At 47.7% G+C, this 15,871-nt stretch overlaps 1 protein-coding gene across 2 annotated transcripts in view; it reads right to left on the minus strand.

The window, feature by feature from the left end:
- Positions 1–4,526: 4,526 nt before the first annotated feature.
- The window catches only part of DTX4 (deltex E3 ubiquitin ligase 4), a 29,688-nt gene continuing 18,343 nt past the window's right edge, over positions 4,527–15,871 (minus strand). For both annotated transcript variants that reach the window (XM_008148909.3, XM_054725587.1), the window contains exons 6-9: positions 14,865–15,017; positions 12,254–12,415; positions 6,684–6,773; positions 4,527–5,132 (exon numbers count right to left, since the gene is read on the minus strand). In XM_008148909.3, the coding sequence (XP_008147131.1) occupies positions 4,899–5,132; positions 6,684–6,773; positions 12,254–12,415; positions 14,865–15,017 (639 nt within the window). In that variant the 3' untranslated portion in view covers positions 4,527–4,898. The remainder of the gene's footprint in view (positions 5,133–6,683; positions 6,774–12,253; positions 12,416–14,864; positions 15,018–15,871) is intronic.

Raw genomic sequence — 15,871 nt, forward strand, 5'->3', positions numbered from 1 at the left:
CTCTTCCATGAATGGCCCTTGTCTTTCCTGACTCCTATCACATGCACCCCCTACCTCACACGCCACATTCCAACAAGAAGTTTGCATTTTTCTGGGGATGGGAGACAAGGAATAAAGCAAAAAGTCAAAGTAAGCCCACAGCTAAGTTTTCCATTCTCCTGAAAACCAAAACAGACTAGACACCACATATGTGCCCTGCCTTTATCTTACCAGAAGCAAGGGGGCCAGCATGATCAAATCCATGCTTTTAAATGAAGTGAAAAAGGTATTCAAGAACATTTGTGTAACATATTCCCTTCAGTTCCAGGCTGACCTCCTGGAGGCACCTGACAGGATGCATGCCTGTTACCTGGCACTTGAGGCCTCGCCCAGTTTTAGTACCAATGTCACTTAACTACAATGATCAGGGAGACTCTACCAGTGTTCCTCCACAACATTTAAAAAAGTTATACATTTCTCACCAAATCAAATGTCATTAGTGAGTGATCTTCTGTGGAGGATAGTTTGCCCTCCCCCAGTTCACATTCACAATTAGGAGCTTAGGTTTACAATTGGTCCTTCTTCGGAGGGGCTTGGAGCATCCCAGCCTGTGAGGCCGTAAGAGGGAGGATCATCCCTCAACCCCTGCTGTGATGAAGAGAAGTGACAGAAGTGGAGCCCAGCCAGGGGCACCAATGTCTACAACCCCTTTACTTGACCTCGTCTCTTAAGCATTAAAATGTTCCTCTAAACTTCTGAGTGTTTTGTGGGTTAGTTTCAGCCAAACTAACCACTTTTCTGCACATACTGCCTTTCCCAGGAATTCTTTGAAGATGACTGAGTCAGAGAGACAAAGTAGAACTGTGGCTTCCAGACTTTCAATGCACTAACTGCCCATGCAAGTGAAAACCTTGGCTAACTTATTTAACTTTACTTTTTCCCCATCACCATTTATACCCCCTTACCCTTTCCCACCTCCCCCGTGCAATCATCACACTGTAGTCATGTCCATGAGGTCTCTCTCTCTTTACAAACTTATATTTCAACTAACAAATTTGCATATAAATAAGCATTGAAATATGTACTTAAGGAGAATTCTGTCTGATTGTTCACACAGAGGAAATTGGAACTCGGGAGTTCTCAGTGCTTTTACCAAGTCAGAGCCCAGAGAGGAGGGTTCCCAGGCCTGTTTTCCTGCTGGTGAGCCCAAGCTGGGATCTGTGGGAAGGACAGTCCAGATTTCAAGAAAACCACACTTTGTGAACTCTCAGAAATGCAGACAAAGGTGGCTTTGGGGAACAAAGGTGGCTTTACTATTGCATTTTATTTCTGTGTTCTTGTTAATATCAGGATGATTAATGTTAAACATTTATTTGAAAAACAACAGCTTGTGAATTATTGAAACATACAGTCTAGTGTGGTCAGGTAAGGGGAACTGTAAGAAGTGAACATTCATAGTTGTTGAAAAAGTCTTCCCCTCAGGTTCATTTACTTAATTCGCCCGTCATGTGGTCTGTTTTCTTTAAAGGAACAAGAAGTCAAGCCAGGTCCCTTGGGCAAATGTGTGGTGGGAAAAGATGTGAAAAAAAAAAATAGAGAAAAGGGACTCCCCCCACTCCACCCAGTGGGAGGGCTTATGTTTATTTACAGGCTCAGGGAATTCCCCCAATTGCCTCACAGATAGGCACCTGATCTATAGAAAGGAGAAGGTTGACAATTTGTGGTTGGTTGTTCGTTTGCCATTTATTGTTCTGCATGTACAGCTCATGAGCACCAGGTGGCGATGTCCTCTCACAGAGCAACACCAACAACTTCAAAACACAGCAGTTACAAAAGATTTACATTAGGACAGTCACCTGCCCTCTCCCAGAAACCCACCCCCACTCAATGCCAGTGACCACAGACAAAGAAAGGGGACAGGACCCTTTCTTGTACCACAATGGGGCCTTCCCCCACTCTTCTCATGCACACAACAGTGCAATACCAGAACGAGTACTTTTGACCAAGTCTAAAAACCACAGAGGAAAGGAATGAAAACATAAAGGCACACACAATCACATATGCACAATTAATCTTTATGAGATGAGCATCTGACAGGGTTTGTCATCCCTGGAGACCCAGGGAGGGAGGAACTGGGCTGCTGGTGCTAAGACGATGAAGGGAAAGGCATGGAAGTCCCTGCGTGGGCCAGGGAGTTCAGCAGGCCTTCAGGTGGGGACACACCTGTTCAAAGTGCTGGATGCCCAGGGCCTCTGCTGGCAGGGTCCTCACTGAACCCAAGACTGTACCTTTTCAAGCCAGCTCCAGAGAAAGGGCAAAGGAATGCTTCCCACCTTGGCACAGTGTTAGAAAGGAAATGCAAGATTCCCTCTGCCCAGAATGTCCCACAAGAAGATGAGGATGAGGTAGCCCCAACTGAGCATCCTCAGAGAGGAAGAGAAATGGGGCACAGATAACCAACACCCCAGGGGAAAGGCTTGAAGGTCTGAAGACTTACTCTCAAAGTGGCATTTCCCCTGGCATACATCCTGCCTTGTATACTCTCTGGAGCCCCTTTCCCACCCACACTTCCTTCTGCCTGATGCAGGAAATCAGTTTCTCCCCTTTGCCCATTGCCAGTTGTCAAAGCATGTCTTCTTTCTTCTCCTTCTCCTACTGCACAACTGTGCTTCTATCCACTGACCCTCGTCTGATTCCTCATCATTATGGGTGATGAGCCCAGAAGACACTGGACAAGGGTGAAGGCGGAGATGGCAGTGGCCCATGGTAAAGCTCTCTAATGACCTCTCCTATGTGGGAGCCTGGCGAGGGCATGGGGAGTGACATTCAACACTGCAGGGATGTCTCTTCCATTGAGTTTGGGTGTTTCCTTCCCAACAGCGGCAGGAAATGACTCTGTGGTGCCGTGAACTCAGGACCAATCACCCAGTTTGCTGGTGAGATAAATGACTGCTGACTTATGGGAGAGACCAGAACCAAGATGGCAGACACAATTCTCCCCATCAGAACTCCCCCTGCTACAGCCTATGACTGTCCAGACAGCCAGTGGGAAAATGATGAAAGGCTCAGCACCAGCGTTTCCCTGGGAACTGGGTGATACTTAGGTAAATCCACTGGTCACAGCTACAGGCCTAACAGCAGCAGCTCTGAAGCGGACTCTTGGGAAAGCTTGGTTTCTGGTTCTAATTTTAGTACCATTTTTGAAGGTTCTTTTGTTTCAAATTTTCTAGCATCAAAAACCTCCCAAATATTATGAAATATATATGCATATATATACGTCAAACCCCCAAAACATGAGGTATATAAATTCAAATTAGTATCCAGAGGAACTTCCCCCAAACATATAGTTCAAAGAACCCACTTTCAAAGGGGAAATTGGGTTTCCCTGCTTGATTCCCCCTTCTCTACTCCCTGACCCCCAATTCATTTCATAATGGGAGCGAGCCAAAGGCAAGAGGAATGTTGGGGAGGAGATAGATAGGGTCTTGGGACACAACCCATACACAGGTTGGACTAGACCATAAGATGGTGCTAACCCTGTTACGAACGAGATAAAGAGGCTCTCTCCATGTTCTAGGTCAATCTGCAATAGACTAGAGAAATGGGGGGCCCAGCACCACCCCTGGGCTCTAATTAACAAATTTGCATGGACAGAGATTGAAGCTCTCAGAGAAATGAGGCTGGATGGAGATTGGCTCAGATCCAATCTTGAAAGAGACTGAAAAAGGGGTCAATCCAGCCCTCACCTTACGCATCTCCCCAAACACAGTTCTGACTCAATCAGAATCCAAGTTTACTATGTGATGGGTTGGCAAAGGGTGAGAGAAGTCGAGGGGCCATGGCTGGGCTTTCTGATCCCCATCAGAATTGGGGTTTGACATCTTGCAAAACAGACTGAGAACATAATGGGACTCTCCACCAACCTGGCCCAGTGGTGTGCACATGAGTGAGTGCGCGCGCACACACACACACACACACACACACACACACACACACATGCATATAGACACGCACATATGCACATACACAGATGGCACAGAGCCCAGCATAGGCTCTACTCACAGTGACTTGATGAAACTCATGGAATCTTTGAGCTGATCTCGGATGAGTTTGGAAGAAGACTATGGACTCCTCTCCCTGAGGACAGTTCAGATGCTAAATGGGATGCAGGCTCTGGTCTGATCAGTTAGTGGCTGGAAACACCTTGGGATGCCACCCAGAGAGGAATCCCAGAGCCCATCCATCTGCATGAGAGAAGCAGATGCCTCTTTGGACCGGTCAATGGTGTGAGGAGGAAGGAGGGCCCAGAGAAGCCAAGGACTCTTATGAGAACTGAGTGTGCTCTTAGAGGCCTTTGCCTCCTTGACCCTCTTGGCAAGAAGCGCTTCCTCACTCTACACCGAGGCATTGATTTCTGATGTCACAGCATTTTAGCGGTTCACCTCTTTGCCCCCCAAACTTGCACAGTGAGAGCTCCTCGCCTCCAGCAGAGGAGAGAAAAGCAGAAACTCCACTTTTGGAAGTGGAAGCAGCAAGAAGCCAGCTGAGGCAATGACCCTTAGGCTTCACGAGGCCAGGATATGGAGTGCCCGTGCACTGTCCACACCCTAAGTGTGCTGACCATGCCCCCGACTCAGGGGGTGAGGGGTGGTGTTTTTGACTACCCAGCACCGAAAACTCCATGGGAACAGACTGGGGATGGCCCTCATCTCATGTCCCTTTTGTAATGGATGAGGTTTACGAATGAAATCCTCTTATTCAATCTGGCTCCCCTCTGTGGCTGGGAGGAATGGGGAATGGAGATAGGACAGGAGGGGAGATGAGGGAGTCTGGAGGGCACTGCACCAACTTCTACCTTGACTCTCCTCACTTCCTACCCTGTGGTCCCCACAGCCCCTCTCCCCCAAAGCCCTTCCAGTTCAGTCCTTCTCCTGGGCAGTGCTGTCTTCAGAAATGCCCTGGGCAGCCAGTTCAGCCAGCACATTATCCAGGTAATTGGCATCTGGGTAGCCATGGCCAGTGAGATTAGAGCCAAACTCTGTCTTGTGGTGGACCTCATTCCAGATGACGGTGTCTGACTCGCCCGTTGTGCTGGAGGTACCAATGGCAAAAATGAGGCGGCGATCCCAGGCCACCAGCAGCAACTTCAGAACCTACAAGAGAAAAGGCAGGAAATCAAAGTCGGACATTTAGTATTGATCAAAGGCTATCATTTGGACGGTACAGAGTCCTGTGAAGGGCCCCACCCCTTCCTGCGTCGTGACGCCCTAAGTGAAGGGAAGATTTGGATGTGGACTCAGGGACATGCAGGTAAGTCTTGGTTCTGTCACTGCCTAACTGTGTGACCTTGGACAAGTTAGATCACCTCTCTGAGATTTAATTTCCTTATTTACAGAACAGCAATGGTATGAGCTGCCACTAAAGGCTGTGAGTAGTTTAGCAGGTGCTATGTGAAAAGTAGCTTAATAACAGTGCCTGGAACACACTATTCAACAAATATTAGCTACCAATATCACAGCTGCACTTTAAAAGTTAGGACCTAGGAGTTCAAGGCACTTCTTTTTTAAAAATATTTTTAAAATTAATTTCAAAGAGGAAGGGAGAGGGAGAGAAAGGTAGAAACATCAACGATGAGAGAGTATCATTGATTGGCTGCGTCTTGCAGGCCCCTTACTGGGGATCGAGTCCGCAAACTGAGCATGTGCCCTTGACTGGAATCTAACCTGGGACTTTCCAGTCTGCAGTCCAATGCTCTATCCACTGAGCCAAACCAGCTAGGGCTCAAGGCACTTCTGATCTGAGACCTTCTGAAGTTGTGCCCGCCACCCCTACTCCACCCCACCCCCAAGTTTTGCTTGGGTCCCTAACATAGACGTAAATAACCTGACACCCCCACATTGATGTGGTATTCATTTACCCACAGCTGATGTTGTGGGATATTTCTGCAATGACAAGGTTGAAGTGCTTTGACCTCTTCAAGGCCAATTCATATTTATTTGCTCATCTGTTCCTCACACCCACACTTTGAGTGAGGTCTGGCTGGTGCTTAATTGTCTCTATTTTACAGGTGAGGCCCAGAGAGGTGTTAAAGTGGCCATCTTGTGTGTTGGAGTGACTGTTAAAGCTGGCAGAATGTTCTAATTCAGCTAAAATTTAAAAATATATATCTTTGTTAAGCAAGACAAATAAATGCCTAACACCATGTCCAGGATGAAGAAGGCACCTGATAAAAGTGCATTGGGTTAAAAACTGAACGACCGTAAACATGGTGTGGGCTGAAGGTGGGGAATCGTAGTAATAATAGCAGTAGACATGAACACTATGAGCCACTGTTCCCTGCCTCAGAGCACTGCTTCTCAGGCTTTAATGTGCTCTCAGATCACCTGGGATCTTGTTAAAATGAAGCAGGTTCTATGGTTCTGAATTTCAATCAAGCCTTCAGATGTTGCCACTGGTGTTGGTCCTAGGACCAGCTGTTAAGCAGCAAAGTCCTAAGGGAAAGATTCTAAAATAGGTTAATTATTGCCACCCCCACCATCCTACAAAAAAATTTCTAATCATATCCATCCTTACCTATGGTTGACTCAACTGTGATCTTGTGACCATGTGCATCTGGAGCTAAGAGAGACACAGTTCTCTTTACCTTGGAAGCAAAACTTGGGTCCCTAACATAGAAATAAATAACCTGATACCCGGGCTCTTACTTTTCTCCCTTTCTCGCTGTCTGGAAGGTAACAATGTCTCGGGAAACCACGGGCACTGAAGCTCTTCCCAGGATTAGGGTGTTCTGGTCCCTGAAAGTAAAGAAAGAAAACAAAGGGCATTTAAAAAAATCATTTTTTATATATACATATACATACATATATATACATACATATATGTATGTGTGTGTGTATACATACATATATATATGTGTGTGTGTGTACACACACACACTAGAGGCCCAGTGCACAAAATTCATGCACGGGGGTGGGGTGTGTGTGTCCCTCAGCCCAGCCTGCACCCTCTCCAATCTGGGACATCCATCTCACAATCCAGGACTGCTGGCCCCCAACCCCTCGCTTGCCTGCCTGCCTGATTGCCCCAAACCGCTTCTGCCTGCCAGCCTGATCACCCCCTAACCACTCCCCTGCCAGCCTGATTGATGCCTAACTGCTCCCCTGCTGGCCCAATTGCCCCTAAGTGCCCTCCCCTGCCAGCCTGGTCGCCCCTAACTGTCCTCCCCTGCAGGCCTAGTTGCCCCAAACTGCCCTCCCCTGATGGCCTGGTAACCCCTAACTGCCCTCCCCTGCAGGCCTGGTCCCCCCACAACTGCCCTCCCCTGCAGGCTTGGGTCTCCCCCAATTGCCCTCTCTTGCAGGCCTGGACCCTCCCAACTGCCCTCCCCTGCTGGGCTGATCACCCACAACTGCCCTCCTCTGCTGGTCATCTTGTGGTGGCCATCTTGTGTCCACATGGGGGTGGCCATCTTTTACCACGTGGGAGTGGCCATCTTGTGTGTTGGAGTGACTGCCAATTTGCATATCACTCTTTTGTTAGATAGGATAATTTCAGAGAGAGGTAGGGAAAGGGAGAGATAGAAACATCAGTGAAGAGAGAGAAAAACTGATCAGCTGCCTCCTGCACACCCCCTACTGGAGATTGAGTCTGAAGGCTGGGCAAGTGCCCCAATCGGGAATCAAACCATTACTTCCTGGTCCCTAGGTCAAGGCTCAACCACTGATGCATACCAGCCAGGCAACAAAGGGCATTTTTCAACATATTTCTGATAAGGAGATGTAGGCTGGGACTAATGGAGATAATGAAGACAATAATAATGGTCTTAGGGTCTATACAGAGAACAGACCCCAAAGGCAGCAGGAGTGAAGCCCTGGGCTTGGACCCAAGCTGCAGCCTCCCAGCTGTGTCAGCTGGAGCCCTCTCTTGGGGCGTTGGTTTCCCATCCATTAAACAGGATGGATGTAGAATCTCATCTTGTGTGATTGTTATGAATGTTAAGTGAGCGTGGCACCTACTTGCATACTAAGAGCTCAGTACATGTTTAGCATCACAACTATTCTGACTCGTTTTACAAAAGAGGAATACAGCCCTCACAGGAGAAATGACTTCCATAGTGTTAGTGGTTTTGCCAAAACTCAAGCCCAGGATCTCTGAGGCACACTCTGGACTTTTTACCTCCAAGCTGCTCAGAACAATACAAGTGCCTCTTGCTCTGAGCTACACAGTCAGAATGATCTGAATGATTCTTGTGCATTTTCTCCTTTGTCCTCATGGTTGTTTTGTTTTGTTGTTGTTTGTTTGTTTGTGTGTGTGTGTGTTTTTTGGTTTGTTTTCTTGTTTAATACTATGGATTGGGAAATTCATGACTAAACATCTAACAACATTTCAACTGTTGTCACCTAGTCCCATGAAGCAGTCTCAGGCCACTGGGTGGAAAAGAAACTAAAGCAGAATGTAGCCAGAAACCAGGATGCCCAGTCAGGGTCCACAAGCCCCTTTGAGAAATTCATCAAAAGTGAGGGATTTTTGCCAAGTAACATATTTTTTTCTTTATATACAAATGTTTGTGTATTGTTTCTGATTATCCCAGGCCCCTTCAGAATCTGTGAAACCTGTTTTAACATCTTGTCCAGATATAATATAATCCTACCTAATAAAATAGTAATATGCAAATTGACCGCACCTTCGCTATGCCCAAGCCACGCCCACCAGCCAAAGTCATGCCCACCAGTCAATCAGGGCGAGTATGCAAATTACCCAACCAAGATGGCGGTTAATTTGCATACGTGGAGGGAGGGAGGAGTGAAGACTGAAGACAACTTAGAAGGAAGAGGGAGGAAAAGTGGAAAGCAAGGTGGCTGCCAGAGGGAAAGCCCGGGTGGGGCGGGGTGGGGCGGGGTGGGGCGGAGCAGGGCGGGGCGGAGCAGGGCGGGGCGGGGCGGGGTGGAGCAGGGCGGAACGGAACAGGGTGGGGCGAGGTGGGGCGGGGTGGGGCAGGCGGCAGCGGGTGCAGGCACGTCAGCCGCAACGCAACAGCAGGGGCAGCGGCAGCGGCCCCAGCGGCCACTTGCAGGATTCTTTCTGCAAATGGGCTACTAGTATAATATAAAACCAATATAATCCTATATAATAAAAGGCTAAATATGCAAATTATCCCCTCAACCTGGAGTTTGACCAGGGGGCAGGGTCGGCCAGCCCACCGCCCACGGCCCCACCCCCAGCAGCCCTGTCCCCCCATTCTTCCTTCCCCCCACCCCCTATCGGGGAAGGCCAACTGCCCGTGGCCCCTCCCCCTGGCTGGCCCTGCCCCTGATTGCATCCCCCCACCCCAATCGGGGGTGGGGCCAGGCAACTGCCTGCGGCCCTTCTTCCTGGCTGCCCAGCTGATCAGCCGGATTGGGGCAGGCCGGACCCCACCAATATAATATTAATAATTCCATGCTTGTCCTGGTACTGGCTCTCCACACAGATGATTGGTGAATGTGTCCTGGTGAATGTAGGAAACTACAAGAAATCACAGAGTCCTCGTTTTCTTTTTTGATGCACAAGGATGATTCCAAAATGATTTTAAAATTCTGGAATTTAAAATTTTTCAACCTATGACTTTGCAAATCAAATGGCATTGTAAGTGTGTGGGCTCTCAGAAAGAGCTACCATGCCTTCTTGGAGATGCAGGACTGCATGGTCCTGAATTTCATATTCACATGAAATCACTCTACGTTTGCCACATCCCCATGGCCACGCCTGTTTCTGAGCCAGTTTGTCTTACTGAAGGTCCAGTTCCCAGCAGGGCTCTGCCCACCCCGCTCCTGCCTGGGACAGGCCCATCCTGTGAAGGCACAGACGCTTGCTGGCGCTGACCCAGCAAGGCTGAGTGCTCCTGGTGCATTGCTAAGCGAAACAGTCACGACTGGGCTTGAGTTTCTCCCCCAGGGAACTGTTCTCTGCAGTGAAGGCCGAGCTGAAGGTCTCCACTCTTCACTAAAGCCCAAGCCTCCCGGGGCTGAGAAAGGGCAATGAAATCATGACCTTAACCAGGGATGCCCCAAATGAAACACTTCCTCATGGCCCTTCAACACCCCCACCTTTTCTCCTCTGGGACTCTATGGTCGCCTCCTACTAAAATTTCTGTTCTCCATTTCTTCATGTCTTTCAGAGCCTACTAGCAACTGCCCTGCTCCAGAAAGTCTCCTCCGACCCTCCTAGTGAGCCAGACACGGGCCCTCCTCCCTACCCAGACAAGTGGGATACTCCAATAATGAGGATACTCCCATAACGGTGGTGACCAGGGATTGGGCACCACAGTGCTGTGCCCAGCACCACAATATGCACATATAATGATAGCTCCCATCCTCTGAAAACCCCTGCATAATGGGTTCCTGGCTGCACAGATAAAGAAACTGAGCCAGGAAGGTCAGGTGGCTGTCCGAAGTCCCCAGCTGGTGAGGATCAGCAGGAATTGGAAGCCGCCCACAGCTTTTACCAATGGCGCATTTCCTCTTTGCTCTGTAGCTTGGTGATGTACAGTTAATTCCCCCCCTGACTGGTTGGTGGGTCCCATGAAGAAGTACTATGTTTTTCATTCAATTCTTTTACAGGCTATCACATCCCCTTGTTTTGTTTCTCCCACATCAAGCCTCACTATTTGAAAGAACCTTGTTTATTTATCTGTTTACTTTATTGTTATCTTCTCCCACTAGAATGGGGACTTCAGGGGAGCAAGGACGGTGTCCATCTTGCTCACCATTGTTTCTCTCGCATCTAGAACATGCCTGGCTCATAACCCACACTCAAATGTTTGTTAAATGAAAGAAAAAATGGAAAAAGGCAAGGAGGAGAGGGAAGGGGAGAGTGAACTAATAAATATTTACTAACAAAATGAATCCAGTAAGCACCCTAGCGCATTTAGAAAAAGCTTCGATGTGTGACAAAGGAATGCGCCTGTATTGACTGCCAGGAAAATTGTTCAATTTGTTCCTTGGGACCGTCTTTCAAAGAATCAAAAGAGGAAATAAATGCCCACAAAAATCAGAGCCAAGGAATAGCTATCAAATTACAAATGCTAATACCATTTGACAAGGAGATTCCACTTCTAGAAAATTATTCTACAGACATACATGCGTACAAGGTTATTCATTACAGCATTATTTGTTGTAGCAAAAGATTGGACACAATCCATATGCCCATCAAGTGGAGACTGTTGAATATGAATTACGGTAGCTTTATACAATGGATTATCACGCAGAGCTGAGAAAGAATGAGGAAGCTCTCTCTATGCAGACAAGGGGAGATATACAGTCTACATTGTTCATTGAAAAATGCAGGGCGCAGAACAATATGTCTAATATGTCACACTTTGTGTAAAAATGGGAGGAGTGGATTCAGTCTGTTGCATGTGCACAAAGAATACGGGAAGGAGAGAAAAGGAAGTAAGCACAATGGTGGGGCGTGGGGGAGGGGGAGACCCCGTAGATGGGGAATGAGAGTGGAAAGGAGACTATTCAGGGTATAACAATATTAGTCAGTTTGGGCTGCTCTAACAAAATACCACAAACTGGGTGGCTTTCAAACAACAGAAACTCATTTCTCATAGTCCTGGAGGCTGGAAAGTCCAAGATCAAGGTGCCTGCAGACTCAGTGTCGGGCGAGTCTCGACCACATAACTTGTTTGGTTTCACAAGTTCACAGCTGGAGAAGAACTCGCTTCAGGAGGTATTGTACCTTGAGTCTCATCTCTACCTGATTTAGGTGCTATTTAGACTTTGGATTTAGACTTTGAAGTTGATGCTTGAGTGAGTTAAGACTTTTGAGTTTGTTGGGATAGAATAAAAGTATTCAATAAGGACATGAGTTTGGGAAGGGCAGGGGTGGAATGCTATTGACTGAAAGTTTGTGTCCCCCCCAAAACTGACATGTTGAAACCTAATCCCCAACAAGATGGTATTAGGAGGTGGGGGTTTTGGGTAGCCGATTAGGTTAGGAGGGTGGAACCTTCGTGAATGGGATTAGTGCTTTATAAGAGAGACCCCAGAAAGCTCCCTCTCCCCTCCCACCGTATGAGGTCACAGCAAGAAGACCAGGAAGCAGGCCCTCACCAGACACTGAATCTGCTTGCATGTTGACCTTGGACTTCCTAGCCTCAGAGATAAATTTATGTTGTTTCAAAGCCATCTAGTCTGTGGTATTTTTGTTACTGCAGCCTGAATGGACTAAGACAAACATTTACTTACAAACATTTAAAATGATAACAGCTGATGGCTGAGGATGGGCTCACCTGAATGCCAGGGGGGATGCTGTAGATGATCCGGATGGTTTTGCAGTCTGGGTGGCCAGGCAACGAGTGGGGGATGAGGTGGTACTCCATCTTCCCTGGAGGCTGGGTGCCTGTTTTCACCCCATAAATGGTCTTACAGGTTGGACACTGCAAACTGCCATCCTGAGGAGACAAGGCCAGTACAACCAGACTGGGAAACAGTTTTGGTAATGACCTCCCCACTCAATCCCCAAAAGGTACCATAGACAAAGGGCCTGGGGGACAAAATACACCCAAATGTGTAACAGGCCTTAGTTGTCCTACCCCCACTTGGCTACCAAGGCTATTTTTGCTTTCTCTCAAGTAGCAGGAGGCAAATTCCACCAATAGCCCCGTACCCCATACTAGGGACATGTAAGAGAGACCCTGTCCTTGAGAGGGAGGCCAGGCTTTGCACTGCACCTCAGGGCTCTGTTGGGGGTTTTGTGTGTGTGTGTGTGTGTGTGTGTGTGTGTGTGTGTGTGTGTGTAGGGAGTCCGGCTGCTGTGATGTGAGGGGTCACTGTTTCACAGCAGGGACTGGTGAGGTGTCATCTGAGGGGAAGAGAACCTGGACAGTAAATTCTATCCCCAGATTCCCAAGAAGAAATGGAATGAGAAGAAGGGAGTGAGTGCACAGGGAGTATGTGTGTAAAAAATGCTGCTACACAGCTGGGACCAAAGCTCTCCAGGACACCTGCATCTCGTTGGGAAGGCAGGAATCCTCTGTGGAGCTATTTAGGGATATTTCCCTTCAAGCTCTACTCATTTAAAGGCATCGCTTGTATTCATGGCAATTACTCCATGTGATCAAGGAACAGGAACCCAAGGCTTGGGGTTAGGAAAGGTCCCACTCTCTGCTCTGGCCTTAACCTGCTTCATGACCTTGTGTAAAGAAACAACAACAGCAACAACACACCCACATGCTTCAAAGTATTAGTGCCAAAGAGAATAAAGGATACTGTCTAAAGAAACATTTTTAAGGAAATCAATGCAAAGCAGTACTAGATTAAATCTTGAATATAGTCATCAAAAGGAAAGTATATTAAGAAATACCTTTAAGCCCGAAACAACCTCTAAAAATGCAAGGTCCCAAAGAAACCTTTTATTTTAGGGTCAGAAAAGTGTGCAAGGGTTCCAGATATGCATCACCCATCAGTGACTGAACATACACTTCCTAAGACATTGAGAAAGGTCCCTAGCACTTTGAAAAATCAATCATAGGGTTACATAAAGATGAAGGGAAAAATTATAGCCATAGTTAACACAAAGGAGGAATCAATTTGAATCATACTAGTAATAACACCCCATAAACTAGATATTGTTTTATCTCCATCTTCCAGATGGAAAATGAAATCTCAGTGTTGAAAATCTTGCCCAAGGTCATTCAGCTACTAAGCCAGGGTTCAATCTTGGGTCAGCTGTCTCTCTTGCCTCTACTCTTTCCCACAGCAAGAGAAGCACACAGCTGCCCCCAGAAAGCCAGACATTTTTTGGATGTGTTAAGAGGTTGGAGGAGATCTGGGAAATCTCAGATCTGAAGCAATCCAAGCTGGGCCTGGAGAAACAAATACAGTTTGAATTCATGAGATGGGGGTTAAAGGTTATTCCAGGTATAGGAAAGAACACAAGAAAAGGCAAGGACTTAGAAAAAGTTGGGACTTTGTAAGGAGAGAGTTATCATCCAAGGACATTCCCAGATTCCCAGAAACCAGCTCTAATGGGGGGACTACCACACCACCTTCAGTAGTGGGTAAGATGGGCATCACAGCCTCCCTGCCTCCAGCAGGGGGATCATCCAGGCCGACCTTGGCAACAGTCCATAATGCCTTTGAAGGGGCAATCAAGGGTGTTTGAAAATGTCCAAAGAAAGTGAATTATAAATGGAAATCACTAGTCTTAGAGAAGGAAGGGTGATTGGGAAACCCATTAATGCCAGTATGAATGAACACTCACCATGGGCCCAGTGCTGTGATGAGAACTTCCTTCTCCTTCATTGATGGGGCTTATTTCACCTAGCAATGGGCCATGACAATGGACCACTCCCCTCAAAAACCTCAGGGACAGAAGTCTATACCTCTCAGACCACCACACCTAGTGTAGATATTGGGGGGTTGGGTAGCATAGCCCACAGGGAAGGAAAAGACAGGTGTTTTGTTTTTTTGAAAATTTATTTTAATTGATTTTAGAGAGGAGGCGGGGGTGGGGAGGGAGGGAAGGGGAGAGAGAGAGAGAGAAACATCAAAGATGAGAGAGAATCATTGACTGGCTGTCTCCTTCATGCCTCAGACTGGAGATCGAGCCCGAAATCTGGGCATATGCCCTGACCAGGAATCAAACTGTGACCTCCTGGTTTATAGGTGGACACATAACCACTGAGCCACGCCAGCCAGGCTAAAGACAGGTTTTGCAACATTATGATTTTGTGGAGGACGGATCCTACTAAGAACAGCCAAGACGACCACTCCTGATGCCCTGGGATGCCTTAAAGACTCCCTACATCACCTGGAGCACAACTCTAAGAGAGCCTTCATGCTCTTGCTCCTCCAGGGCCCAGTGCGGAGGTGGCAGTAGTCCCACAGGCTGGCACTCACCTTGTTGCCATTGTTGTACATGGCAACCAGGCAGTAGATGTGGTAGATGTGGCCGCATCTGGACAGCTTTCCCACCAGGTCAGGCTTGACCGTTGGCTGCGGGCCCTTGTAGCCTGAGGGAGCTGTGAGGCGCTCCATACAGATGGTGCAGTCCTGGGGGGAGGGGCAGGGGACAGAGCAGACAGGCCGTCAAGCCTCTCCCAGCCTGGGAAGTTGGAGCATCCCCATGTTGGTTCCTGAATGATCAGGTGAGCTGTTCCTGGTCCTCCTCTAGAAAGCCCACAAACTAGGGTGTAGGTGCCTTTGGGAATCTAAATATAGTTTTGTCTTGCTTTACACAACAGAATTCCCGAAATAATTCCTGGTGCCAGTACATGTTAACTTGGAGCTGGCCAACAAAATTACAATCTCCTTGTGAGCTGGGACGATACACTGTCCTTCTTTGGTGTCCATCCATGGCTTGTGAATGAAATGAATGTCTGCTGACAGGCCCATTGATAAGCTTTCTTTGAGCTGAAATTGGGTAAAGGAATTGTAATTCTAGTGTACTAGAGGGAGTGCTATTTAAAGAACTCTATAACAGGGTTTCTCATCCTTGGCACTATTGACATTAGGGGCCAGATAGTCCTTTGCTGCAGGGGCTGTCCTGGGCATGGGAGGGTGCTTAAGAGCATCCCTGGCCTCTACCCACTAGACACCAGTAGCATCCCCTCTGCTCACCCCCAAAGTTGTGCAAAACCGCCTCTGGTTGAGACCCACTGATCTTCATCCAGCCCATTTTAAAGTCAGTTCCAACTACTCATCACTCTGCTTTTCTTAAATTCAGACTGTTATGTTAATGTAGTTTAGAATCAATCAGCTCTTTGCTGAATGGGGAGATGAGAGAGATTAAGCTGCAGCTTGGAGCTCAGGTGGGAGTGCATCTGACCAGTTCTGGACCTGGCAGGACTTAGAAAGCAGCTCTTGCCGCTTGGTGCAAAAACTCTGGAGGTGGAATTGCTGGTGGG

Source organism: Eptesicus fuscus, chromosome 13 (genome assembly GCF_027574615.1).
Source record: "Eptesicus fuscus isolate TK198812 chromosome 13, DD_ASM_mEF_20220401, whole genome shotgun sequence".
NCBI lineage: Eukaryota > Metazoa > Chordata > Mammalia > Chiroptera > Vespertilionidae > Eptesicus > Eptesicus fuscus.